We start from the raw sequence: 26336 nt of genomic DNA, 5'->3' as shown, positions 1-26336 counted from the left end.
TTTGTGTATGTTTCAATATATTAAAAGAAAAAAGATTTAAATAATTTAATGTTAGACAGGCAAAGAGAAAAATAAAATTTTTATTATTTTATTGTATTTTTACATTACAACATTTAGAGCTGAAAGTCGCTGGAGATCCACAAACGGCCGCTGCATGAGAGACGCATCATTTGCTCGCAAATGCCATGATTTGCTCCTGTGAAGTGAAAACAGACATGAACTTAAAAACTCTCCAACCCTCTGTTTCATGCTCAGAAAAAGCCTGTTATAAGCGAGCGGCACTGCAAACTCTCTACACAAGAACTGTAAAGCAGTGAACTCACAGCATTTAATGTGGAAAAAAAGAAAGTGACTTTAACTTTGTGCCTCCGCAGCGAGATGCCTTTACAACCCGTTACAGTTGTGTTGGTTTGAATCGCTTAGTATGGAATAAAGCCATTTCACATGAGTGGTCGGTAATAAAAGGGGTGTGAAAACACAAGCCACTGTCCGCTGCCTCAGGACCAGCCGTGCACCCCACCCACACACTTTTGGTAACACCAAATTTGAGGCTAAACTTAGATGCCATAGTAGTAGGTTGAGAACCAGTAAAATTATAGATGCTGCTAAAGTAAAGCTCCGTGTAATCAGAAAAGTGGGCGGAAGGTGGGGTCAAGGTGGAGGCGGGGTTTGTGCTTGACAGGTGGTTGATGTTATCTGAGCGATTTCCCGGTTCGCTAACATCTAAAACTAGAACAGACGGAGAGGCTTACTTTCAGCGTTGGGAGCATGTTGGTGGCCTGCAGACCGAAGGTGCGTAGGAGAACCACAGGCGCGGCGTTGGTGGAGTACAGCCGCTTCATGAGGTCGATGGCAGCCATCATAGGCAGATTATGCCGCTGACGTTCGGTTTCATATTCTAGCAGATGCTGAATTGCTCCTGCACAAACACACGTGAACCGGGAGGTTAAAAAACTGAGAATAAATTCTAAGCCGAATAAGTCCGTCATGTGTTTTCTACATTAGCTCAAAGCACTGGCGCTACGTTAACTTTAGAACATCACATACCAGCATTTTTGTGTTTTTTCTATGAAAAGCGACTACATAGAGCTCCAGGAAAGAATGGGAAAAAAATAAAACATCAAATGAATGTTGCCGGAAAAGCTGATGCTTTTTATAGTTCACATCGACGGCGTGCGTTTGAGCTGGGGCAATGGAAAAGAGCTTAGTGAAAACCGCCGTGCTATGTCTGTTTAGAGTTCTCACTGACCCAGGTCTTTCCCGTTAAAGGCCGCCTGACTTAGGATCTGCGTGAGGCAGGCCACATCACCAAATCCCAGGTTAACTCCCTGACCAGCCAGAGGATGGACACGATGGGCCGCATCCCTGAAATAGGAACAAAAGACGAGTTGAGTAGTTCTAGACACAGTACAAGTTCAAATCACCATCCCTTTATTAGCTGACTAAGCAAACAGTTAAAAGCTTTAAAGAGAAATTTTTTTTCAGGACCTTGTAATACACATTCTCCTTTATAAAAGGCATTAACATGCTTGAGCTGTTACTTTTAGTTTTTATTATCTTACCCAATGAGTGCAACTCTGTGTCTGATGTACTCAGATGCATGGCCCATTCCGAGCGGGAACATGACCCGTGACTTTGGGCCGATCCCCGCCACACTCGGGGGAAGCTGTCGAGGTGAACCTGCGGACGGCATGATGGCTGACAGAGCGCCTCGAAACAGCGAGCCAGCCGTCTCAATTAGGTCCGACTGGTTCTCATTACTCCACTGCCAGCGAGCAGACAGACAGGAAAGAAGACAAGAGAATGAAAAGCAGCCAGAAAAGAGAGAAAACAGACACCGTCCCCTTAGTGGACAAAGAAATTAGCTGACACAGGCGCAAAGCTGAACTCCAGGCCAGCGAAAGGGCTTTCTTTTCCCCCCCCTCCCTAACTAACTGGTTTGGCAAGGCTTCGGGAGCTGGGCTAATTAAAAGAAGATGACGGTCAGGCTATGGAGTTGAATTAGCTCTGTTTGAAAAACATTCCATGCAGTAATGGTCGACACTGGGAGACCACAGGTTTAATTAGCAAACCAGGCCTAAAACCAAACGTGACTCAACCGTGGTGACCCCGTCCATAAGCAGGCCCAGTAAAAATAGCCAGCTTGGGAAAAAGGAGTTTCTCCAAACAGAAAAAATAGAAAGGTGCATCGTTCCTGCAATGAAATATTAGTATTGTGTATACTTTGGGCTAAACAATGACCGTATTGTTTGCGCGAGCCACTTAAAACTGCTCATCGTGGAAGTGTATGGAGAACCTCGTGCCACATATGGCACACTGCATACAAATACAGACACTTTGCAAAATCTTACTGACAGACAGGCAACCTGAGTGTAAATACGACATTGGCAGTTTATGTATGAACCGAGACTTACAAAGGCAGAGTTGATGGCGTCAACAAAGCGCTCCTCATCCAGCTCGAGGAGCTCCTCTGCGAGTGAATGGCTGGTTGACCACACGAGAGAGCTGTGTGTGTCGGACAGCTGCATAGGAACAAAACGCAACAGCTGAAGTTTCATTAAATGCTCCTGTGACAGAATGAAAATACTGCAGCAGCAAAAAAAAATCCAGATATTACCGGTAACATTGCAATGGGTCCTGTTGGGAGGAACCTCTGCCATGCGACATTGTTCTCCGTGGGCTGTCCGACACATAAATTAAAACGTATTAAACAGCTGCATTGTTTTGTACAGCTATATTTGAATATCATAAACTGTGCATAAAAACAATATCATAAAGGTCGGGTGTATTGTTCTCCGACTGCTGACAGATGTGACATTAAAATTACTATTATAACAAAATCATTGAGCAAATCTACCAAGGAATTTACAATAAGGTTTGCTTAAATATTTAGGAGACTTATGCTCATTTCCAGCTCAATATTTTTTATTTTTGGACTATAGTAGAGTAGCTTTGCATGATTCACACTTCAGAGTACTTGGCCTTCACACAACCCCTCAGTTCACCCTCTGCCTGAGTGTTTAGAGCAGCTGCAAGGTTTAATATGAGCATCTGTTACTCTAACAGTATATATGTACATATACACCCACCAGCCACATTGTTAGGTACACCTCATTAGCACAAATATCTAATCAGCCAATCACAGGGCAGCAGCTCAGTGTCTTTAGGCACGTGGACATGATTGAGACAATCTGGTGAAGTTCAAAGCGAGCATCAGAATAGGATAAAAGGTGTTTTAAGTGACTTTGCTTTGAATGTGGTATGTTTGTTGGTGCCAGACTGGCTGGCCTGAGTATTTCAGAAACTGCTGATCTGCTGGGAATTTCCAACACAAGCATCTTTACAGAGATCAGGCTGAAAAAGAGAAAATATCCACTGAGTGCCAGTTCTCTGTGTCAAAATGCCTGGTTGAGGAGAATGGTCAGACAGCTTTAAACTAATAGGAACGCAACTGTGCCTCAAATTTTTATTATTTAATTATCCTTTATTTATCCGGGTAAAAGTCTCGTTGAGATTACAAACTCTTTTTCAAGAGAGACGTGGCTAAGAGAGCAGAAGAAGAAAAAAACGTTCATTTCAACCAAATTATGCAGAAGACCATCTCTGAAAAGGTAACACATCGAATATTGAAGCTATTGAGGACCTAATAAAACGTCCCTTGAATGTACATATGAGACATAAAATAAGAACAAAACAAAAGAGCCTTCAAATTACGAGGATTTACATTGTGTAAATAGCAACGCTCACCTCTGATAGGTGCAGTACAGCAACCACAGCAGACTGGTCATAATTCCACTTGACTGTGGGTATTCCTAATTCCCGCCTCACCATTGAGTTCGGTCCATCTGCACCAATCTGCAAAACAGATGAGTGGGAGGAAATTAATGGATTAAAAATGACACAACAACAACCACAGATTGCGTGATAAAATTAAACTGACCAGCAGCTTAGTCTGAAGAGTCTCTCCGTTAGCCAGCGTGACGCACACCCATGGGATGTAGTCTGTTTCCTGGGAAGGCATGGGCCACGTGTATTTCACCACCTTGGACCTGTACTTCACTTGTACATTTTCTAATAAAGCACCAGATAAACACACACAAAAATGGTGACTACTGTTCAAAGAAAAGAAAAACTGTGTTTCTCAAAAGAAATGAGCAGCTGGTGTGACTTTCTCACAACAAAGGGATCAATCTTGGTCCTGTGAATATATCATCATCAGACACTTTTTCCTTTAAGGAAAGAAAGGATGGTTTTTGCCTGCAGCAAAAGCAGTGGAAGATCTATAAACCACCTCATAAAACACCACTGGTTTTCCTCGGTGGCATATAGAAGCTGCCAAAGTTCACATTTGACAGTCCTCTTAATGGTCTTGGCACGCCGCATTGCACTGACTAATAGTGTTTATCTACAAGCACACCAATCCACACTTCAGACACGCTGCCAGCTTGTTAGATTTTGCACTAAAACTGCTCCTCATCCTAAAATATCCACAGCTGGACATCGCAAAACATGTAAGGATCCAGATCGTACTCTGGCTCACGCTGACTTGGAGTGGTACCCATCCACAGACCAGTTTCTGCAACACTAAAGTCAAAAGTTGGTTTTTTTTTCAGTGACTGGTGAGCAGGGCTTACATTGAAAACAGCTGGCGAGGAGTAGATTTTTCGAGTACATGTGCATCTTGAGCATAACAATCCCAAATGCTAAAAATGAGACAGCTGGTGGCACATGAGGCACAAACGTGATGTAACCGCACGCCCCTTTTGTTTGGCGCACAACGCCGAAAAGTGTTTATAAATATGCCACTTTAACTGTGGAGCACATAGCAGAGCTCAGTTTTATTTGTGAACCTCACAAAAGTTGGGACGCTGTCAAAGGCAATGCGGCGCTATACCCCGTCAGCGATTTAGCGTCTTGAGAGGTGGCACAGCCCGGGAGCACATGGCGGCTTTAAATAGGTCACTGGACCATTTCACGTGTCCTCGCAGGGTGCTGGAGCACTGGCAGTGAGGTTTAGATTGAAATTGCATGAAAAACAAGGATGGCTCCAAGAGCTTGTCTTTAAAAACAGTCACAGGGACAGAGAGAGAGAGTACAAATAAACAAAACCTGGGGACGGGATGGAATAAAAGTGGTGGCTTTAGCTGCCTGAGTCTGGCAGCAGGGAGATGGAATAGAAATCAAACTACTGTGTGTTTGTGTGTGTTCTGGGTGGGGGATGCTTCATGTTTTAATCATAATCTTACCAGACAGACTGTCCAGCTGTCTAGTGAGCGCGGCCACGACCAGGTCGTTCTCCACGATGTACGCCATCTCGTCCTCCACGTTCTCCTTATCGAATGTGATCAGGGCATCTGAGCAGGCATCCCAAACCTAAATGAGAGACTCATTACGCCTGCGGTCTACAAGTCTATCCTTAAACGCATCTCCGTTTCCTATATATAGTAAGCAGAGAAATGGCGCTTCGCTTAGGCTGAACACATCAAAGTTGTTAACTGCCGCCGAAGGACGGCACAGCCTACATGCATCAAACGCAGAGCGGCGAGTGTCACGGGCAGCGCTCTGTGTGGACAGCTGACTTCAGCTTTAATGGAGCTCTGTGAGGCGCAGGACCAAATAATATTTTTGTGATGTGGATTTTTTTTCTCTCTCTCAAACACTTTCTGGGAAACACAAATAACAAATGTCATGTTTGAGAACATTACAGAGTGAGAGTCAATATTTATCTGCGACCAAAAGTGGCAGAGTGAGATATAGTTTTAGGCTACTGTAATTCTAACCCTGAAAGCACCGCTTTAGCTAAACGGGATTTTTGGGGGGGGGGGTTGGAAAGTGTTTGTACAAGGTTGATCCTTTCCTGGATGACAGAACCCGTCATTCTGCAGTAATATGCTGCTGTGCTACTTTTTTCCAACTTGCCATAAAGTAGGAAGATATACCCATGAGAAAACCACTAATGGCAGTGAGTTTGCAGCTTGTGATAAGTGGTTGGGAAGAAAGATTTACTGAGACCAGCCCAAAAATTGTTTTGGTTTTGTTTAATGCAGGGTGAAATGATGCAGCTCCGGGGCAGAGTGAGTTCCTACTTCTTTTGCAAGACTTAAACAAGATGTGTGAATAAAAATTTATAGGGAAGATGCGGGGGGGTGGGGGGGTGGGGGGGGTGGTGGGAACGCCTCGTTAGCAAAAAGAGACAGAAAGGAAGAAAAAGAAACAAACGGTTTGCTTATGTTTCAAATCTAAACCCTCGTCGCCTACTTTAATGCAGGGAAAGCCTACTTTCTACAGTTGACCTGCAGAACATACTTTCCAGTGCTATGACTGGGATGTATATGACTGAAATTCAGTGGGCAAACAAGCCAAAACAGTGGTAGCAGAGTGAAGGTATAATGGGTGAGGTACACTACCATAATCACTGTGAGGCACTGCATGATGACATCTTAGGCCCAGAGAGAAACCCTGCGGTCGAGTGTTTGGTACACACCGACCACATCTTACAAGAGGGACCGAGGCTGCACCCACAGCTGTAAAGCGGGCTCGACTTTGCAGCAAACAACCACTCTCCTAATCTTTCATCTTCTTCCCGTTGTTCACATGAATCTTCATAATTAGAGGATTTTTTTGGGGGGGGTATACCAATTTGAAAATGTCAAAATAATGTATTCCTCATAGGAAACATAGTTTTAATAAATAGAACTAGCATGGTCAGAGAGCCATCCTGTACTTTTAAATATGCCTTGTGTTCTTTGATGTTTTGGGGTGCTATAGATTGCGCGGTGATACCAAAGGGGCATAAACTGCACAAAGGAATGAAGGAAATGCATGTCACGCGAAACCACCGCTTGGCATTTTAATGGGAACAATTACATTGAGTATTGTGTTGCTTGGTTATTAAGAATGACTGAGCGGAGGCTGAGCGTCACAGATTTTTCTCTCCACAAATTGCACAGTGTCGAGATTGATGGATGACAGAAATACATCCAGTATGCCAGTAAATTACAAAGTCTGGAGGACGTGAGAAGGAAAAGCCGAACGGTGCAACAGGACGACTCGGGGAGATGCGGCGTGTTAAAGAAGGCTCAAGGTATACTCACAGTTAACAATGTTAACTTTAAGATTGACCTACCTGCATCTTTTTATAGGGCTTGAACCTCATCTTTGTGATGTGCTCCCATGCTCCGATACCTGACAAAAGAAAGAGGTCAGATTGGACAAATGTGGTTTGTGAAGTCATTCAGAGATCCACAGATGACTCACACAGACTGATTCAGGGAAGTTTGGATTTTTCTGCGCCTCAGTGTTTTTCTCTGCACGTTTCAGAGCAATTAACAGTAATGGGAAAAAAAAAGTATGTGTGTGGATAAATAATCATAGTCATACTTTGGAAGTAAATATAACAAAAATGAATGCACATGTTTGCATAATGTGCAGAATGTTGTGACTAGGGTTAAGGACTGACACTTTTGGCAGCTCCAGGATCAACAATCAGGTGCAGATGTTGGATTGTGGGTGCATTTTTCCTTTGTTCAGGAGTATTAATTAAAGTAGAGGCATCAAACATAACATTATAAAGTGCTTAAAGGATTGCACAGATCATTCATTGAGCTCTCATCAGTCACTGTTTGTTTTTAGTAACCTTTTAATTTTTTGTGCAGGTGTCAGTCGTGGCCAATGATGTCAAAGCCAAACTTGACGTCTCACATTTACCCTTTCAAATCGCACCGCCGCATTCAACATTTTTATTGACACTACAGTCAAAATAAAAGTCTGTGATTGGAGAGGAAAAGTTTATTAATGGATCACTGTGACTGAAAACACAAATAAGATATGTGAAGGGCTTAATTTGAGATGCTAAGACAAACTTTAGGGTTTGTCTCTGGCACCTGCAAAAATAATGTTTATCACACATGCTCATACACTGGACTGCATAGTCTACCAGGCAGACAGGTAGGAGGTTGGCATGTGTAGACCTCAACCTGGATAAATATGGTTTAACTTACAGACATGTCACATATTGAAAGAAAAACTAACAAACTACCTTAATAAGCTGTTGGACCACATTAAATCTAGAACATCTTAAATGCAGCTTTCGACTGATTCTAAAAAAGAAAGTCACTGGAAATTTACTGCAGGGGTGAAACACCATACTTTCAAAACATATACCCTCATTCAGTGTTTTGATGACAGTGGCTGAGCATGCTGCCTAACACGCTGGTCTAAAATCTTCCATAGGTGTGTAATTAAGCTGAGATCTTGTGGCCGCAAAGCCCACATTATATTATTTATGTCAATGCCATCTTCACTAAGCAATTCAGTGACCCTTCCTGCCCTATGGGTGGCGGCATTGTCATTCTGGAAGAAACAACTCCACTGGGACTAAAAACGCTTAGTTATAATAAAAAGGTGGTCACTCAGAACAACTTTGCATTGATTTGCAGGGCCTCTTCCCTGGATGTGTGATTTGTGACATCCTAACACATATTATCCCCCAACCACCAGTCGATCGCAGCAGATGGCTGTCCCACCTCGAGCCTGGTTCTGCCAGAGGTTTCTTCCTGTTAAAAGGGTGTTTATTGTTCCCGCCATTGCCAAGTTCTTGCTCATAGTGGGTCGCTTGATTGTTGGGGGATTGTTTCTCCAGAAGGTTTACAAGGTGGTAGTGAAACCTGCTATGATGTATGATTTGGAAATGGTGGCGAAAAAATAGGTAGCTGAACTAGAGGTGATAGCGCTGAAGATGTTAAGATTTCTATTGGTAGCGATCTGGATGGACAGGATCAGAATTGATTATATCAGAGAGACAGCTAAGGTTGAGCGGTCTGGAGACAAAGTTAGACAGGCAAGGATGTTTTGGATAGGTGAAAACCATTATTAGAGGAACTCCCAGGCAGAAGAAAAAAAAGAAAGATCACAAAAATGATTCATGGATGTAGTGTAGTAGGACATGCAGAGGGTTGCTGTGACAAAAACGGATGTTAGGAATAGGGTGGGATGCTGCCACGACCCCTAAAGGGACCAGTCGAAAGAAGAAGAAAAAGTTCTGATGACCACCTTCAGCTATTTTTAATGGATTCAAGACCTGAAGTGGTAATTTAGGACAAAGACTATGTTTAAAAAACAAGCCCATCAAGCCCAACTGCAATTACAGTGTCAAATCCCTGACTCTCCTTTTCCTTGGCTTTTGACTTCTTTAAGCTCAGGAGACATATTTAAACTGCAGTTTGGGCTGGACCAAACCTCACATTCTTAGCTGTACTACAGGGGAAAAAAAACACTGCTAGGAAAAACCTCAGGTGATCCATTACAAAAGGAACAACTGTGGTTAAATACGATCCCTGCTAAAAATGGGTGACCAGCCAGTGTCTGATCCCTGGCTTACCTTGTGGGAGCCATTTAGTAGTCAAGGACAACAAACTTGTCACAGAAAGGAAATTACTCAGGATTATATTTTGCTGCATTTTTCAAGCAGATTCTGTTCAGATTTGGTTGTATACTGTACCACTGAGAAGTGTGGCGGAGCCTGGACTGATGGAGCTAACTCTGGTGCTGTAGGTGTCCGGGACTTTGTCCATTAGTTTCTTGTTGCCGGCTTCAAGCAGCAGAATCTTCTTACCCTCCAAGTTTGGATCCAAACCTGTGGATGGAAAGTAAATGCATACAATATATAATATAGTTTAAATATGAGAGCACATGTGTAAGATTAAACATGTGTAATGAACCTGCAATTGGATTCGTTGTCCTGTGAAGCGGATGCAATCATTTGATTTAGAGCTCTGACTGCATGTTTTAATACTCCAGCACATTTTAGAGATATCTTTTCCAGTATAGTAGAAAGTGACATTCCCTCTCTGTGAGAGAAAGAGTGCACTGCTACTTTGCACACCAACTTTAATCTGGATTTGGACAAGTTAACAGCAAAGTCTTGCAACACTAGTCGAGCACTCACCCAAGGAACATGCCATTGCAGATCCAACCATCCCTCCCCCGGATATAATTATATCATAAACATCATTCCCGTGATCTGCACATACTAATCCTCGCCTGGTGATTTTTATAGCAGATAAATGCTTTTCTGTTACAAAACACCGGCTGAGTCCGTTTAAGGCCAGCGACGCCCTCATGAGCTTCTGCATGTTTCAGTCTGTCTTCGCATGAGAGAGAAGCCTCTGGATAAACAAAGGGAAACAGTCCTGGGTCGGGCTTTGAAGAGTGTCATACAACAATTAAAGAGACAGACGTTTCCCCTTGAATGTGTCCTTCTAAGACCGACTGCGACTCTTCTGTGACACAACAACCATGTTGTGTTGACAAACGCTGCAAGAGGAAGTACTTCCGGTTTTACGACCAATCACAGAAGGCAATTTCCGCGGGTGGCGTTTCTGCCTCTGACCACAAACAGCGCTAAAGCTACCAGCACTGACAACTGGCTAAAAACTCTAAAACCTCTCTTCTGGTGGGATACAAAGAACTGTACCAACTTCGGGAGTCATTAGCTAAACAAACAAACTGTACTGCAACTACTGAGCGTTTGGAGGAATCTTCGACGCCGTGAAATACTTGTTAAAACTCGTCTGCTCCCAGGTTGGCAGCTCATTAGTACTCTCAGGTTGATTTTTCTGTGATTATATTGGTATTTAACGGGAACTTAAGTAGCAGAAGATGAAAAGGAAGTTTGTTTGTATAGAAAAAAAAGTATAAATCTTATTTAAACAAGCGCTATTAATCCTAAACACACACAACCATGTCGATGTTCCGCTGAGAGCGTGGTTGCCATAGTGACCAATTTACACAGCTCATACACTGAGAGCAGAGCGCATGTGCAATGTAGTCCGTGGATGCAGGAATTTTTATTTGCGTTGATTAGAGTTATTTGATTGTATTTTCCCCTTCTCAGTTTATAGTACGAACAAATCCTAATTCCCTTATTGTTTATTTCATGAATTTTGTGGGATTACTAAAAAGAAAGACCTTAGAGAAACGTGCTCAGCAGAGTTTTTTAGCAGCAAGAGAAACAGTTTTTCATTGCAATGAAGAAATACACATTGCTCTCATACACATTATTCACATACATATTGTTTACTATTTATGTAGTAATTTGTCTATGTGTAATGTGTAGCTGTCTCACTACTTTTGTCCTTATAGTGTATCACATTATTTCAGTAAAGTATTTCACTTTTTTCCAACTAACCATCTTCCAGTTTGGGTTCAGGAGACAGACACACTAGGTACTAAGTCCTGTAGTGTTTTTTGGTCTTGTTTGTGGTCTCTCTAGGTTCTATTCCCTTCTCTTCTCCCTCATCCATTAAATGCAAATGTTGGCCCCTTCCTGTGTTTGGTTCTGCTGGATATCTTTCCCTGTTAAAAGAGAGTTTCTCCTCCCACCAGTGACCAAGTGCTTGCTCACAGGGGCTGATCTTATTGTTGGGGTTTTCTCTCTAATATTGAAAGGTCTTCACCTTACAGTATAAAACACCTTGGAACAAATATTGTTTTAAAGCGTGGCTATACAAATAAAGTTGAATTGAATTTCCTGACAGTTGACATCTACTATGAGTCAATTATCAAAATGATTGTCATAGTTTTTATCAATAGACAAATAAAATATTAAATTAAGCATATCAGCTCCTAGTCAACATAGATATTCACAAGATTAAAAAAATCTCTTTTTTCTCTTTTTTTTCTTTTCAATATCACAGGTATGAACGATAAGTTAAAGCTGGATACTTTGCTGGAGGATGGACTGCAATCAGAGTTAATGCTCCAGCTGCATCTTAAGGCTCTTAGAGAAGCCCTGAAACAGCAGCTGCAGGAGACAGAAAGGATACAGACGGAGGAGCTGGAAAAGAGGATTCAGCAGAACGCTCACCTGTCAGCTGATTCAAGTGAAAACCCGACAGAGTATGTTACCTCATATTATTATTTTATTTTTTTGCTTTCGTCCACTTAAAATTGACCTATTTCAAAGAGCTGTACTGTTTTACAGGATGACAAGATCTTCTTCAGAAATCCTAAACACTTCCCACAAACCCCTACAATCAGAGAGGCCCGACACCTCATCCTCTCCAGCCTGGTTATCTTTAACAGATGGGAAGCTTTGTTCTGTCAGGACTGAGCGGTTTCCTTTAGCTAAAACTTCACAGCTGATCAAAGAGGAGGAAGCCGAGGCTGAGTGTCAGAAGAAGTTCTCTGCTCTTCCTGTCCCCAGCCACATCATTCAGCCCATCTACCAGGACATGATGGAGCACAGAGAAAAGGAGAGGAAGGAGGCCCACGAACAGAGGAAGCAGTTCTTGCTTTCCATTCAAAAGCCTTTCAGCTTCCTGCAGAGAGAAAAGGAGAAAAGGGAGAAACTGCTTGCGAGGTTAAACCAAGTCGAGCAAGATATGAAAAACGGTGTTCGAGTTAGAAAACCATCTCCGAAAGAAATAAAAGACTCCCCAGACCCTGAGACAAAAGGTTGGTTTTCCTTTTCTGACTTGGTTTGGTTTTATGAACAGATGAATTAGAAAGGGTACTTAGTATTCATGTAACTGGGCTGTGGTCTTTGGAACCAGGTAAAGCATTCCTGTGACTTCTTGTCTTAGGCTGCATATAAGTAAGTTTTAAACAGCCAGAGTAATTACTATAAAAGCTTGAACTGGCAAAATTCTGAGATCAAATAATGAATTAAGACCAAAATCATGAAGAAATAGTAATGAAGCCCACAAATCTGAAAGAAGCCATGCTACACTTTAATAAACATTAGACATTGTGAATTTTTTAAGGAATCAAATTGAATTAAAATCCCCAAATTTAGTGTAAAAACCCTTTAACACAGTGGTGTCTAATGTTTTCTTTTTCTTTTGACATTCATGTAAAACCTTAAACAAAAAACCTAGTTGATTCAGATCAGTTTTGAGTAGTTTGTTAGCAGCATTTGATAGAACACCACAAAAGTAGCAGTGCTTATGTGTGAAGCTGTTCGAAAGTGAAGATTTTCTTTGTCCTCACTGGAAGCAAACTGGGTGATTGGCTGATTTTGATCTGTGTTTCTTCAAACTTTCATTAAGAGTTTTTAAATGGAAGATTTCAACTGTTATTGTATCATATTTGTGCATGCATACAGTACACTCCAGGCAGTGAATTGGCTACAGTGTATACCCTGTCTAACTTTATTTAGACCAGGAGGAAGTCTGCAGGAAAGTCCACTCTCAGGCGACTGCGAGGGAGGAGAATCCTACTCGGAATGGCCCGAAACTTCGCACAGCAGAGCGCACCAGGAAAGAAAAGCTGAGATTTTTGGATGAGAAGCCTAGTTTCCATCCAAAAATCATCCACGAGATCCCTGATTTCAGCATGTTGCACAAGGCCTTGCAGACAGAGACGCAGAAGAAAATGCAGAGTAAAGATGTGACAAAGTGTCAGCCATTTGTCCTGAGAACTTCATCTCGCCCACCAAGGCAAAGCAGGACGAGTCCGGTACACTTGCAGGTAAAACATGTTCATTGCTTCTTATTGGTATTTATTTCTTTAGCTGCTTTTGGACTTCAGTTGTGATATTACGTGCTCGTTTTAGTTTATGTTCTCTGAACATTTATGTAGTAGAGTTCATGTTTTAACTCAGATTTTTAGAAATATTTTTATTAGCCAGGAAAGAAATCATATTAAACTCAGTTTTAATGGACAATCTCTGTATTGAACCAGATGCACATTTCAGAAGTTTTTTGAAGTCTCTCACCCCTGCTCTGCTTCATGGATAGTTTGAGACTTATCCACCCACCTTTTTTTTTTTTTTTTAATCAAATCAGTACCCTTCTCTTTTTCTTAAGGAGATTTGCTCTGAGCCACTTACCTTCTTTAAAGCCTCTACTGTTCAGGATGTTATTCTGTTTCATTTTAATCTGTTCTTCTTTGACTCTGCAGTTTTTGGCAGCTCTGCAATCCAACATATTCCCGTGGTCCCACAGCACAGTGTTTATTTCACAAAATGTAACAAGGGAATCTGACCAGGTCACATTTTTGTTTCTGTGACTTTGAAAACAGCTTGTTTCATGAAATGAGATTTATTGTATGGTTTGAGGCCTTGTGTGTTATGTTTTTTCGTGGCTTTGCAAACAAGTCTCCTCAGTTGTGGAATCGTATTGCTATTTTAAAATACCTTCAGCAATCCATCTTCAAAGAGGAATTATTCTTCTCGTGTTTCAAAGTTTTTCCCGACTCATGATTTGTAACCTTTAATTCAAGTCGTGCTTCTACAGAGCCGGATCTTTTTTTAATGAGACATACTTCACGAGAAGATGTATATATACACTACCAGTCAAAAGTTTGGACACACCTTCTCATTTAATGGTTTTCTTTATTTTAATGGCTGTTTACATTGTAGATTCTCACTGAAGGCATCAAAACTATGAATGAAAACATACGCAATTATGTAATAAACAAAAAGTGTGAAGTAACTCAACTGTTTTATATTTTAGATTCTTCAAAGTAGTTGATTTGATTACTGCTTTGCACACTCTTGAAATTCTCTTGATGAGCATCATGAGGTCGTCACCTGAAATGGTTTTCCAACAGGCTTAAAGGAGTTCCCAGAGATGCTGAGCACTTGTTGGCCCTTTTGCCTTCACTTTGCCATCCCTCTCATTCGAAACCATCTCTATTGGGTTTAGGTCAGGTGACTAATCTATCAATCTATCCTTCTTGGTCAAATAGCCCTTACACAGCCTGGAGGTGTATTCGGGGTCATTGTCCTGTTGAAAAATAAATGATGGTCCAACTAAACTGGATGGCATGTCACTGCAGGATGCTGTGGTAGCCGTGTTAGTTCACTGCCTTCAATTTTGAATAAATCCCCAACACTGTCACCAGCAAACCACCCTCACACCAACACACCGCCTCCTCCATGCTTCATGGTGGGAACCATGCATGCACCAAAGATCTCAAATTTGGACTCATCAGACCAAAACACAGATTTCCACTGCTCTAATGTCCATTCCTTTAGTTTCTTCCCCCAACCAAATATCTCCCGCTTCTGTTGCTTTTCCTTAGTAGTGGTTTCTTAGCTGCTATTTGACCATAAAGACCTGATTCGTGCAGTCTCCTCTTAACAGTTGATGTAGAGATGAGTCTGCTACTGGAACTCTGTGTGGCATTTATCTGGGCTCTAATCTGAGGCGCTGTTAACCTGCGATTTCTGAGGGTGGCGACTCGGATGAATTTATCCTCAGCAGCAGCGGTGACTCCTGGTCTTCCTTTCCTGAGGCCGTCCTCATGTGAGCCGGTTTGATGGTGCTTGATGGTTTTTACGACTGCATTTGGGGACACATTCAGAATCTTTTGCAATTTTCTGGACTGACTGACCTTCAGTTCTTAAAGTAATGATGGACTGTCGTTTCTTTTTACTTAGCTGATTGGTTCTTGCCATAATATGAATTCTAACAGTTGTCAAATAGGGCTGTCAGCTGTGTACCAACCTGACTTCTGCACAACACAACTGATGGTCCCAACCTCATTAGAAGGCAAGAAAGTCCACAAATGAACCCTGAGAAGGCACATCTGTGAAGTGAAAACCATTTCAGGTGACTCCATCATGATGCTCATTGGGAGAAGGCAGCACTGTCAACAAAGCAAAGGGTGGCATGCAAAGACATGTTTAGAGTTATTTATCAGTTTTTCATTTGCTACATAGTTCCATATATCTTGCTTCACATATTTGATGTCTTCAGTGAGACTCTGCAATGTAGAGAGTAGTAAAAATGAAGAAAAACATTGCATGAGAAGGTGTGTCCAAACTTTTGACTGGTAGTGTATGTTCACTGAAATTTGTCTGGGCGGATGATTCACATGAGAGCATTAAAGGCTAAAAATAATTATACCAGTAATTAGGTAAGAATAACAGTAATTTTCTCTAATCCAAACTTTGTGATCAGTGAAAGTTTCGTCACGTCTTCCTTTCATGTGTCTTGTGGCTTTTGTAATTATCCAATTATCACAGTTCTGTTTTATGACGCTTGTCAGAAAGGTTAAGGCAGATTTTTAAATATTTTACTGACGTTGCAAATATCTACTGTACATTTAGCTTAACTGTTACCATATGTCTAGAATAATCACATGTAATTGTACTAAATTACCTTTTACTGTGTGATATTTCCGGAAGATCCTTTAGGATTTTTGTAAGTGATATGAAATTATTCCTGAAGCTGTTATTGCCATTAATCTTTTTATTTTTATTTTTCTGTAACTGTTTAGTAAGAGGTTCTGGAAGCGGTTGTTCTCACAGTAATTGTAGTTACACATAAAAACTAAACTACCAGTTTACACTTGTTGATGGCAAATGATGGTCTTCCTTAGTTCATTTAATCTTGCATTAAAATGTCAGTCATTGTTTTAGTTAGGCTTGGACTCTAATATATGGAAATATACACTCAATGCCCACTTTGTTAAGCACACATATTAGACTGCTTGTCAGTATAAATATTAAAGCCACATTTGCCATCACATGGCAGTAATTCAGTGCATTTAAACATATATAGACATGGGCAAGATAGCCTGAAGTTCAAATCAAGCATCTGAATATAGAAGAAAGGTGATTTAAGTGACTTTGAACGTGGCATGGTTGTTTTTGCCACACAGGCTGGTTTGAATATTTCAGAAACTGCTGATCTACTAGGATATTCCTACACAACTATCTACAGGTTTTACAGAGAGTGGCCTGAACAAAAGAAGATATCCAGTGAGCCACAGTTCTCTGTGTGAAAATGACTTGTTGATGGCAGAGGTCAGAGGAGGATGGCCAGACTACTTTGAGCTGATAGGAAGGGTTGAAGAGCATCTCTGAATGCACAACACATTAAACCTTGAAGGCGATGATACTGAGGCCAAGAATATAGCCTAGAGAACATGAAAGCATGAATCCATCTTGCCTTGTGTCAACAGTTTAGCCTGCTGGTGGTGTAACAGTGTGGGGAATATTTTCTGGTCAAACTCTGGGCAACCTTAGTAACAAATGAGCATCGTCGTTTAAACTTCACAGCCTGCCTGAGTATTGTTGCTGACCATGTCCATCCCGTTATGACCAGAGTGGTTTCTTTACATGACAATGAGTTCACTGTACTTAAGTGACCTCCAATCACCAGAGCTCAGTCCAGTAGAACACCTTTGTTTTGCAGTGCAACGGGAGGTTTGCATCATAGATGTGCAGCGGATAAATCTGAAGCAGCTGTGTGATGCTATCATGTCTCGTGTCAATATGGATCAACATTTTTTAGAAATGTTTCCGGCACCTTGTTGAATCTCTGCCATGATTAATTGAGTCAGTTCTGAGGATGAAAAAGGAGTTCCAACCCAGTGCTGATAAAGTGTCTGTTGTGTCAACAGTGATACATTTTCAAAAAACATTTGAACTAATGAAGCTAGTCGTGCTATGTTTGATGGAGAAAAGCTATTACATTTGCTCTGACACTAACATCTTTATGCTACTATTTTCTTCATGTTATTCAAATTCTTGAAAAAATGCCACATGATGGCCAACAGTTTGGTTTTGATTTCAGTTTTTTTTGTCTCTTCATCCACAGGCACCAAAAATGAGTAATCTCAGTAGAAGCAAGTCACTCGGGGCTTTAACGTTAATATCCACTGACACACTGCCCACATACATCACAGACGCTGCGAGGAAGCGCTCATTGGCCATCAGGTGAGTTGGAATATTTATGGATGACAGCAGATCTTGTCTCAGTGTATCCTAAAAGGAAAAAAAAGACTTCATTATTGACGTATTCATGTGCAATAAATTTGTTTTTTCAGTGAGGATAAATGAGATTAATGAGGCTAATCTGTCCTTCAGTTAGTAATGCTGGTGTTCACTCCGGTGCTATTAAGCTTTTAACAATATAATGTCAGACACTTTGAAATAACCAAATAGAAAGTGGTTTGAGTTACATAATAACCGTGTAATCAGTATACACCACATTAATATATGAAGCTGATAGAAACACTATTTAAGTCTCAGGCCGTGTGTATGAAAAAATAGCCTATTTTGATATAATCTGTTGTCTACCAGATTAATGGAGGATTTTTGGAGCTGTTCAGTGAAAAGCCCTTTACTTTCTTTCGCTAATGTGATGGTAAGCTGTGTGGCAGGCTAGGTTAGGACCCAAACGCAGGACTCAGAAACCAAAAGCTTAACTTCATAAATCTTTATTGCTGGAAAATACAAATGAAAACTAAGCACATGAACGCTGAAAGAAAGAAACAAAAGATGAACTAGACATGACAACAAACAACTAGACGTGACTTGAGAACCTGGAGCTTATGCAAGAACACGCAGCAAGTGTGGAGAACGCGACGGCTAACAGAAGGTGACTGAGGACTTAAAAACACAGGCAGGATAACGGGAGGATTTGCAACAAGCGGGAGACACAGCTGGACCTAATCTGACATGACGAGACAAAGAAAAGGAAAACTCAATACACTGAACACGGAACAAAGATTATCAAAATAAAACAGGAAGCGTGACAAATGTGTAGACGAAGATACGCGAGCGTCACAGTGTGACTGGGGGGAATGAAAACAGAGACAAGACTAAGAAAACACAGGATGAGACTAGACACTGAGGGAGACAGAATATAATCCCAAAGAATTGAAGGAAAACAGAAACACACCCCAAACATGTTGAAAGAATAACTAAGAACCTAAGAGCTACAACCTAACAGAAACAAAATGATCAAAAGAGAACACTAAAGTACACGAAAACCAAACATAGATCACTCAAAGAGAATAACTCAACTATTACAACCAAAACAGAACGCTCCAAAGCATAAACCCTGGATCACTGACAGCTAAGACCTGATTTAGACATCTCTATGTAAGTGCCCGACATCGTTGCTGGCACTTATGCTGGGACCTTTATGGGTCTCCACTCTTAGCTGTGGTCAGTTTGTTTGGGGAGGACAAACGTATATGTCCCTCTAGTTTTTCCACTTCTTTGTGCATTCCCTCACATCCATTCCGATTTCTGCAGTCTTCCTCCAGGAGTTTGTGACATTTGTGAGTCCTTGTGTTGATGCTTCAATTATTGTTCCTCATAGTGGGACAGTGATCGTTGTTCTCTCAGGGATAAATTGAAAAACTTTGGCGGAAAAGTAGCTGGAAGTGCACCAGAGGACTCGAGGGTGCTGAACAGGACAGTCACAGTTGACCTGATGTGTACTGATGTTCACCTTCTGGGGAGGTGAATGTCGGGTTGCTTTTAGAGTTTCAGAGTGGTTTATGATTACCACGTAGCTACGGTGACTCAGTAAGTCAGCATGGCCCACTGGGGAAAAAATTAGCTTGGCTCTATATAGTTTCAACACCTAAACCATGAAATGATCTGAAATGCAGACAATTTTTGCCTGAACAGAACATCAATGGAGATGAGGGATAGTCAGAATCAAGAGAGTTTGAACTGGTTGAGGAACTACCAAATGAGATCCCAAGCAATGAAGAAGAAAGTAACCCTCCATGCAAAGTTACTGGACCCACGCAGCAGCTTGAAAGAAGTGTATGACGAGAAACTACAGAACTATCGGTGAGTTCTGTATAAGTACGGCTATTTATTCTGCAGTTTTACATTTCATGTCACAAGAACCACACATGCCTGCTACAATAGTTAAAACTATCATCTCCTCTTACGTGAAGGGAGGCTGATCAACAAAGAATGAGGGATTACATGAGAGAATTACGGGAAATGAAGGCCCGAGTTAGTGAACGCCCTTATCTGTTTGAACAGGTGAAACAGGTAAGGAATGCCTGAACATTACTACGTGCATTAGGCGACATACGTTCAGGAATCTAAGTCTGAGTTTTCACTGGCAGAGAAATGCGAAAGCTCACGCAGAGCAGACATACAGAAGCAAACTGAAGAAAGCCGGGCTGAAGGAGCAGTTCGTTGAAGAAAATGGAGACGGGCTCATATCCGAGGATGACCGCAGCACCGAAGACGATATTCGAAGCAGGTATGCAGCGTGAGAAATTGTAGCAAGTTTTGTTCATCCTGTGAGTAATACCACTGTGTCCGGTAAAAATATGAATAGCACTGCTGCTGGGAGAGCCAAGGACTTCATGTGGTTTGGTCATGTTGCATTACATAATTTTCTGAGCTTGCTCTACAGTCTTTAGAGAAAAAAAACGACCATTTCCGTAGCCAAGTAAAAGTTCGATGTAATTACAATATAGTCATTTTCTAACCCAACATGTCTGATTTAGGGGAGAAAATGGAGGAGACGGGGAGAAAATTGAAGATGTGGGAGAGAAGAGCGTGAAGTCCAAAGGGGAAGAAATGCCATGATCAAAAAGGTTCAGGCGGCACAGAGTTTTGTGGCCTCGCCACTAGAAAACAACACCGTCCTCAAAAATGATTCATGTCACTGCTGACTGTCCGCACCAAATGTTTGATAGTTTAAGATGAGCGGCTATAAATCACGAAATCGCAAAACAGCTGGAATTTGCAATCACAAATGGAAGGAGATAAAACTTTATAAAAATGCACATAAGTGATTGCTGTTGGTTTTACAACACTTTCCCCAAGGAATATGTAAGCTGTAGTTTTGAAGATGATGAGCATGTTGTTGCCAGAATAAATGGTTCAAAAATAAACTGAGAACACCAGTTGAGCCCAGTTTGTCTGTAGCATTAAAAATCAGTCTCCGTGTTAAAGAGACAATACTTAAATTTGCTTTAATGTAAATGCTTATATTCTAATGCTTACAGTTGCATTTTACGTTATTATTATTATTTTTTTAATTCATGTTTTACATGTTTTTACATGTTTCTAATTGAACGTGGCCCGTAAGAACACAGGGCATCTGACATTGGCTTTTCTTAGATTGTCGGGTTAAAGTTCCCAGTTATTTCTACAGCCACAGTGCCACCTAAATAAACAGTCCTTACCATGCATCTGCATTCACACAAACCATCTCAGTGGTCTGCCTGCACATCCACATCAAATACTCTTACACACTGGCCTCGCTGTATCTTGTGCTTTGACAGCTGACTGCCAGGAATTCGAGACATCGAGACATTTTTACTTACCAACCACATGGGAGCGTTTGAATATTTTTACAAGCATAATCAATGGAGATCAGTGCACGCCCTTATGGTTTTGTAGGCTGTTGTGCCGTGCTTTGGAGTCAGTGTAGTAAATTCACATTAGAAAATATTAAAATTCATTAAGTGGTATCACTAAGCATGGTTTAAAACATAACACTTAGATAGGAGTTAACATAGTCTATGCATCTAGCGTGCATATTTATGCTGCACGAACTGCATGCATCTCACTGTAGTAATATTCAGCTGGCTGTCTTCAGATTTAAATATATTTGCATAATTGCAGTAAAGACATACCATGGCGACGAGGCTCGTGACCTCTAAAATACTACACGGTGCTTTTTTCTTAGCAGCGTTGCCTCCACATTAGCCATGGAATCTTAATAAGTTTTCAAGATTTCCGTCTGATTAATTTGCTTTCTAACCTCTATCTAACTCAGACCCACGAACTGCCAAACAAGTCCAGGCCCTTTTGGACTCCTTATATGGTCAAGTTCCTGGGCCAGTGTGAAAGAAGGGGAGTCTTGTGTGACGTTTGATGGATGCATTGATTTAACGCAATTAATGAACAGGTACATTTTCTAAATACATCTTTATTTATTTTCCCACTGCTAACTTATTAACATTTCTTTAAATGCTAGATTGAGCACTTGTATAAATTAATGTAACAGTTAATTAGTGTTTAATTGTTATTTCCTTAAGTGGGAGGAGCGACTACCTAAATAGGCGCAAGAGCCCAGCGCAAAATTGTTTCTCAGCGGTTTGATTTAGTTTTGGATCATCATCTTTAAGGTGGGGCTATTTTTCATTTTGTTTTCTATTAAATGTTTTTATCTTCAGTTTGACTGACCAGTCTGCACTATAAATATGGCGCAAAAATCCACTGCTGTGAAGAAAAAATGGGGAATAATAAGAGACCAGCCTGCGGAGCTGTCGGCAAGCCTGTTGTTTGTGCCTCTGCCGCTCAGCCATCCCTCACAAATACAGAGAAGGAGAAAAATCCAAAATGTTGTCACATAATATGTAATAAATAATAATCAGACAGTCGCTTCTTTGAAAGCTCAAATATCACAGGATCAAGCTTCAAGGGCTACATCCTGTCAGGTTGTCATGGGAACCATGTATCCCTCCTCACTCTGCCACTGTAGTCCATTTAGGAGAAAGCTGCGCACCTCTGATTCCCCGATGCAAAGCTCAAAGCAAAACAAATTGCTTTCAACCTGTTAGATAATGTCTGAGCGGGAACCTGCATCGGTGAAACGCGATGGAGCTGTGACATCTATTTAAACAAACTGCAGCCTCAGATATGTGTGGAGGCTGAGAAAGAAAGAAACACATCCCATTTAAATTAATGAGAGGCTGCACGCTTGGCCGCTGAATGTTATGATCGCGCTGTTTAAGGAGTGGCTCTGCTCAGCAGATGAACAATATAATTTCACCGAAGTGGTGCGTGCAGGTCTCTTATTACTCTAGCCGCTGTGCAGTATTAAAATTCCCACACATTTCATTTTTCAAATGCATGTGCTGCAAAATTTAGGCAGTTGGGGACACATCCGAAAATAGATAATGTGGGCCTTAAATGGATTTTACCTGCTTTACCCAGCAATTGCACTGCACAGCATTTTTGCTGTTGCTGTTTTCTTGCTTATTTTCACTTGATTACAACTTAAAAATCCAGTGGCTAATTTTTTTTGGGGTTAAATGCAGTGCATGTTATGTGTGCAAGCAGCATCTCTGCATGTCTCAGTCCTCGGTTCACCTGCAGGAGGAGCTGTGTCTCGCTGCAGCTTATCTGGAGCAGCAGAGAGATATCCCTCTTTTTCTCCTTCAGCGGCATGAATAATATCCCCAGAGCTGGAGAGAGAGCATATCAAGAGGCAAACAGGAAGGGGAGAGAGAGAGATAGAAGCCTGTGTGACAGATAAGATTGTGGCACAACTTGTCTTCCTGACTGCACCGTGAGCTGGGGAAAGAGAGGAACAAGTGCACCAGAGTGTCAGGCAAGGCTTCTGCCTGCACACATAAACACTCACAGACACACACACACAGAAAAAGACAGACCCCACAGCACAGAAGCACCAGAAGGAGTTCAGAGAGAAGACTGACCTCAAAAAGGTACAGTATGACTGTGTGTCTCGAGCTGTGCTGAGCTGAGCGTCTCTCCTGCACCAGTGTCCCCACCCTTACACTATGTTAGCAAATTGCTCAACTGATGCTCAACTTTGTTTTGCAGGTGGATTGGCAGAAGTTTTGTCTGTGCGTTCCCTCGGATGCTATGGCCGTCCTCCAACTGATCGTTTAGAGGAGTTGAAGAACTTGTCTTGTGATTGCAGCCGGAGGTAGCATGGAGGAGCTGTCGACGAAAGACAAGGAGCTGATACGAGACAGCTGGGAGAGCCTGGGCAAGAACAAAGTTCCTCATGGTGTCGTCATGTTCTCCAGGTAATTTTCTATCATGATCAGCACGACATAAAAGGAGGCTGTTGTTTAATTCTTTGCGCTGGAAGAAAAGATCTAATATAAAAGCACTCAAAGCATAAGTGATAGGATTGTGTATTGGTGTTACCTAATAGCAGCAGTGTAAATAAATGTAGCACAGGTGTATATCCTTTCCTGCACACTTTCCACATGAACCACGGACCGGAGGCTTGACTTGTTGCTTGGCGACAGACTGCAATAATCCTGCAATTTACTCTGAGACAGCTGCTGCTAAATCAGACAGGGGAGATGTGTAGATGTTTGCTTTGTAGACTGATTTTTATCCCTCTGTGAATATTTGAGGCTACACCATGTGTGCACACCTATAGAACAGCGTTGTATTTGTCTGTGTTAGACTGTTTGAGCTGGACCCTGCGCTCCTCAATCTTTTCCACTACGGTACAAACTGCGATTCCACACAGGACCGCCTCGCCAGCCCCGAGTTTCTGGAACACGTCACCAAGGTGAGCTCTGTTCACCGCATTAACCACCACAAGTACACAGACACGTTAAAGTTTCGTTTGTGCACAGTTGCGATGGCTCTCTGTTTCTCTTGTGGCCGTGGCCTCAGGTGATGCTTGTGATCGACGCGGCCGTCAGCCACCTGGATGACCTTCACTCCTTGGAGGACTTTCTGCTCAACCTCGGGAAGAAGCATCAGGCAGTGGGAGTCAGAACGCAGTCATTTGCCGTAGGACCAACATCTTATCGCACAACTCTGCCAAAGCAATTTCACGAGCGAATGAGCCGTGAACACTTTCTTCTTCTCTTTTTTTTTTCCTGTGTGTTTTGCAGGCGGTGGGTGAGTCCCTTCTCTACATGCTGCAGTGCAGTCTGGGCCCGGCCTACACGGCACCGCTGCGTCAAGCCTGGCTCAACATGTACAGCATTGTGGTAGCAATGATGAGCCGAGGGTATGCCGAAAATGGCGAAGGCAAGGCCGACTGAGGCGCCGGTAGTTGTCAAATCATCAAGTTGGTTGCCATGGAATAAGGTTGTGTAACTTGCAGCATTGTGGCTTCAGCTGCTGTACATTTGCTCTGTGAGTGGGGTCGCATAGCGTAGCGAACGTGTGATATAGTTACACATTTTTCAGTCGGACCAGCGAGTCACAGAGCGTGTTTTCTTTGCTGTGGATGTTTAGCTACCAGGCAGTGCTGTTTGTACAGTTTCAGAGTGTAATCTGAATGCCTCACACTGAGAAGAAACACTCGGGAAACTGTGGAAGGGTTTTATTTTGTATATAATGGCTTTGATATATTTACTCAAATGATAACAGTGACTGTAGTGGTGTTTGTGGTGTATCTTAAAAGAGTTGCACACTTGTGAAACACTAGCTGTTATTATGATTAGACATCACACACTGCTCAAACTGTGATGGTTACTGTGGCCAGCAAGGGCAGCTCTTTATCTAACTGGAACACAGTGATACTTAACAGAACGTGTGGGACAATGCAATGTGATTTTTCAGAAGAATATCAAAACTGTGTGTTTTTTTAAAATCGATATTACATTTCATGTCTTTTGAGTGACTTTGTCGTTTAACTTTTAAGCTGCTAGGATGAAGAAAAAACAGTTTTTTAACATTTTATTCAATAGATTCCTGACAAGAACTGTTTTACTCTCTCTGATAGCTTTCTTTAGTTATCCACGACTGTTAAGGCGTCCAAGTGCACCTTCCCCGACGCGGCGTGCGATGCTCTCCTCAGTCGAGGGTGTGAGTATTTCAGTAAGCTTCTGATGACTGTTAAACTAAACTTTAACTAAAAGACTGTTATATGACTTTAAGAGACTGAAAGTAAAATGGCATCTTGGAGGACTTGTAACATCTTTGTTCCTTGGCTATCAGTTTCCAGTTAATCTTAGTGTAAAGTAGTAATGGTGTATCGTAGTTGCTTAACTTATCAATGCTTATTAACTGCGATGATGTGGGTACTATTACCTCAGCTTTACAGGTGACAGGGATCAGTGGCCTGTTTTTCTCCAACTTAAGAGGTTCTGTGAGGAAGTGAAGCTGGAAATAAATATTTGTTTTGACTTCAGAAACCAAACCAACTTAAGTGATGACGATTTTACATTTAAATTATTGACACAAAACAGATGATACAGAGAAACTGTGCTTGACTGTATGTATGTGTGTAGTATTTATGCTGCCATAATGCTGTATGTATCATCAGTTATTTACATCTATAGCCAAGTAACTTAGCAACAGTGTGCCAAGTATAAGATAATAACACCACACAACTGTAAATCCAAGCTGCTGATATGTGTTTTTCCTCGCTTCAGTTTATATTTACAAAGTTTATTTTTATATTCTGAATTGTATGTGCAGTGAAAGAGCATTGATTTTTTTCTTGTCATATACAATATGACCTTCAGATACATTATACTGTGTAGATTTCGGATAATGAACCCAATACAAGAAAACAATGTGGCAAATCTGTTACTTTTAATCAGGTTTCAGTTCAAAGAATAGCAGATATATAACAGCTATATTAGAAAAGATGTGTAGTTATTATAGAAGAGTATAAGAACAGGGCTTTTTTATTACTATTATGTGTTTAGTCTGTACTTTCCAGGCTGCAGGTATAATGTTTGTACCCTGGTTGTGTAGGTGCTGTGTTTATTGTCTTTCTTTTCTTAGTCTCAGTACGCAGCCCTATGCAGGTTGTTGTTCTCCGTGTTTTTAATTACCCGACAGTAAGTATTTTCAGCTGGCACAGCTGGCGTCTTTTTAACACCCAGATGTGTATATATTGGCTGTCTCGCTGTCTACCTCATCATTATCAGCTGCT

At 41.5% G+C, this 26336-nt stretch overlaps 3 protein-coding genes across 7 annotated transcripts; 2 read left to right on the top strand and 1 right to left on the bottom strand.

Moving 5' to 3' along the window:
* Window positions 1–61: 61 nt before the first annotated feature.
* On the bottom strand, window positions 62–10792 carry coq6 (coenzyme Q6 monooxygenase). Of its 3 annotated transcripts, none has more exons than XM_040041903.1 (12): window positions 10738–10792; window positions 9500–9634; window positions 7127–7185; window positions 5247–5373; window positions 3941–4071; window positions 3748–3855; window positions 2618–2680; window positions 2415–2522; window positions 1563–1765; window positions 1250–1365; window positions 753–919; window positions 62–196 (listed from the first exon to the last, which is right to left on the bottom strand). In XM_040041903.1, exons 1-12 carry the CDS (start codon window positions 10772–10774, stop codon window positions 167–169), a joined length of 1284 nt encoding a protein of 427 aa, XP_039897837.1. In that variant the 5' UTR covers window positions 10775–10792; the 3' UTR covers window positions 62–166. The 3 variants fall into 3 exon arrangements, with proteins under 3 accessions (XP_039897837.1, XP_039897836.1, XP_039897838.1); XM_040041902.1 differs by lacking the exon at window positions 10738–10792 and adding an exon at window positions 9947–10199; XM_040041904.1 differs by lacking the exon at window positions 10738–10792 and adding an exon at window positions 9720–9915.
* On the top strand, window positions 10474–20630 carry fam161b (FAM161 centrosomal protein B). Its single transcript, XM_040041896.1, has 9 exons — window positions 10474–10581; window positions 11697–11898; window positions 11984–12456; window positions 13160–13470; window positions 17553–17671; window positions 19379–19546; window positions 19657–19756; window positions 19834–19973; window positions 20224–20630. The coding sequence occupies exons 2-9, from the start codon at window positions 11699–11701 to the stop codon at window positions 20303–20305; spliced, it is 1593 nt and encodes a 530-aa protein (XP_039897830.1). The 5' UTR covers window positions 10474–10581; window positions 11697–11698; the 3' UTR covers window positions 20306–20630.
* Window positions 20631–20710: 80 nt separating this feature from the next.
* Window positions 20711–26039, top strand: ngb (neuroglobin). Of its 3 annotated transcripts, XM_040041912.1 has the most exons (5): window positions 20711–23178; window positions 23297–23505; window positions 23897–24005; window positions 24113–24232; window positions 24337–26039. In XM_040041912.1, exons 2-5 carry the CDS (start codon window positions 23408–23410, stop codon window positions 24487–24489), a joined length of 480 nt encoding a protein of 159 aa, XP_039897846.1. In that variant the 5' UTR covers window positions 20711–23178; window positions 23297–23407; the 3' UTR covers window positions 24490–26039. The 3 variants fall into 3 exon arrangements, with proteins under 3 accessions (XP_039897846.1, XP_039897845.1, XP_039897844.1); XM_040041911.1 differs by having other exon boundaries at window positions 23397–23505; window positions 24113–24467; XM_040041910.1 differs by having other exon boundaries at window positions 24113–24467.
* The last annotated feature ends 297 nt before the right edge of the window (window positions 26040–26336 follow it).

The sequence above is a fragment of the Simochromis diagramma genome, unplaced genomic scaffold (genome assembly GCF_900408965.1).
Source record: "Simochromis diagramma unplaced genomic scaffold, fSimDia1.1 OVJJ01000304.1, whole genome shotgun sequence".
Taxonomy (NCBI): Eukaryota; Metazoa; Chordata; class Actinopteri; order Cichliformes; family Cichlidae; genus Simochromis; species Simochromis diagramma.
This window is presented reverse-complemented; position numbering and strand designations above follow the sequence as displayed.

What these genes read in the sequence shown, in the direction of transcription:
- fam161b (XM_040041896.1), top strand. Translation starts at nt 11,699, where the DNA reads ATGAACGATAAGTTAAAGCTGGATACTTTGCTGGAGGATGGACTGCAA. An exon ending in TCAAGTGAAAACCCGACAGA is followed by an intron (nt 11,899 to 11,983) that starts GTATGTTACCTC and finishes ACTGTTTTACAG; the next exon opens with GATGACAAGATCTTCTTCAG. An exon ending in GAAGACGATATTCGAAGCAG is followed by an intron (nt 19,974 to 20,223) that starts GTATGCAGCGTG and finishes TGTCTGATTTAG; the next exon opens with GGGAGAAAATGGAGGAGACG.
- ngb (XM_040041911.1), top strand. Translation starts at nt 23,408, where the DNA reads ATGGAGGAGCTGTCGACGAAAGACAAGGAGCTGATACGAGACAGCTGG. An exon ending in GGTGTCGTCATGTTCTCCAG is followed by an intron (nt 23,506 to 23,896) that starts GTAATTTTCTAT and finishes TGTCTGTGTTAG; the next exon opens with ACTGTTTGAGCTGGACCCTG. An exon ending in TTCTGGAACACGTCACCAAG is followed by an intron (nt 24,006 to 24,112) that starts GTGAGCTCTGTT and finishes CCGTGGCCTCAG; the next exon opens with GTGATGCTTGTGATCGACGC.
- coq6 (XM_040041902.1), bottom strand. Translation starts at nt 10,133, where the DNA reads ATGCAGAAGCTCATGAGGGCGTCGCTGGCCTTAAACGGACTCAGCCGG. An exon ending in AGCCCTATAAAAAGATGCAG is followed by an intron (nt 5,374 to 7,126) that starts GTAGGTCAATCT and finishes TCTCTCATTTAG; the next exon opens with GTTTGGGATGCCTGCTCAGA. An exon ending in ACAGCTGGACAGTCTGTCTG is followed by an intron (nt 4,072 to 5,246) that starts GTAAGATTATGA and finishes GTGCTTTATTAG; the next exon opens with AAAATGTACAAGTGAAGTAC.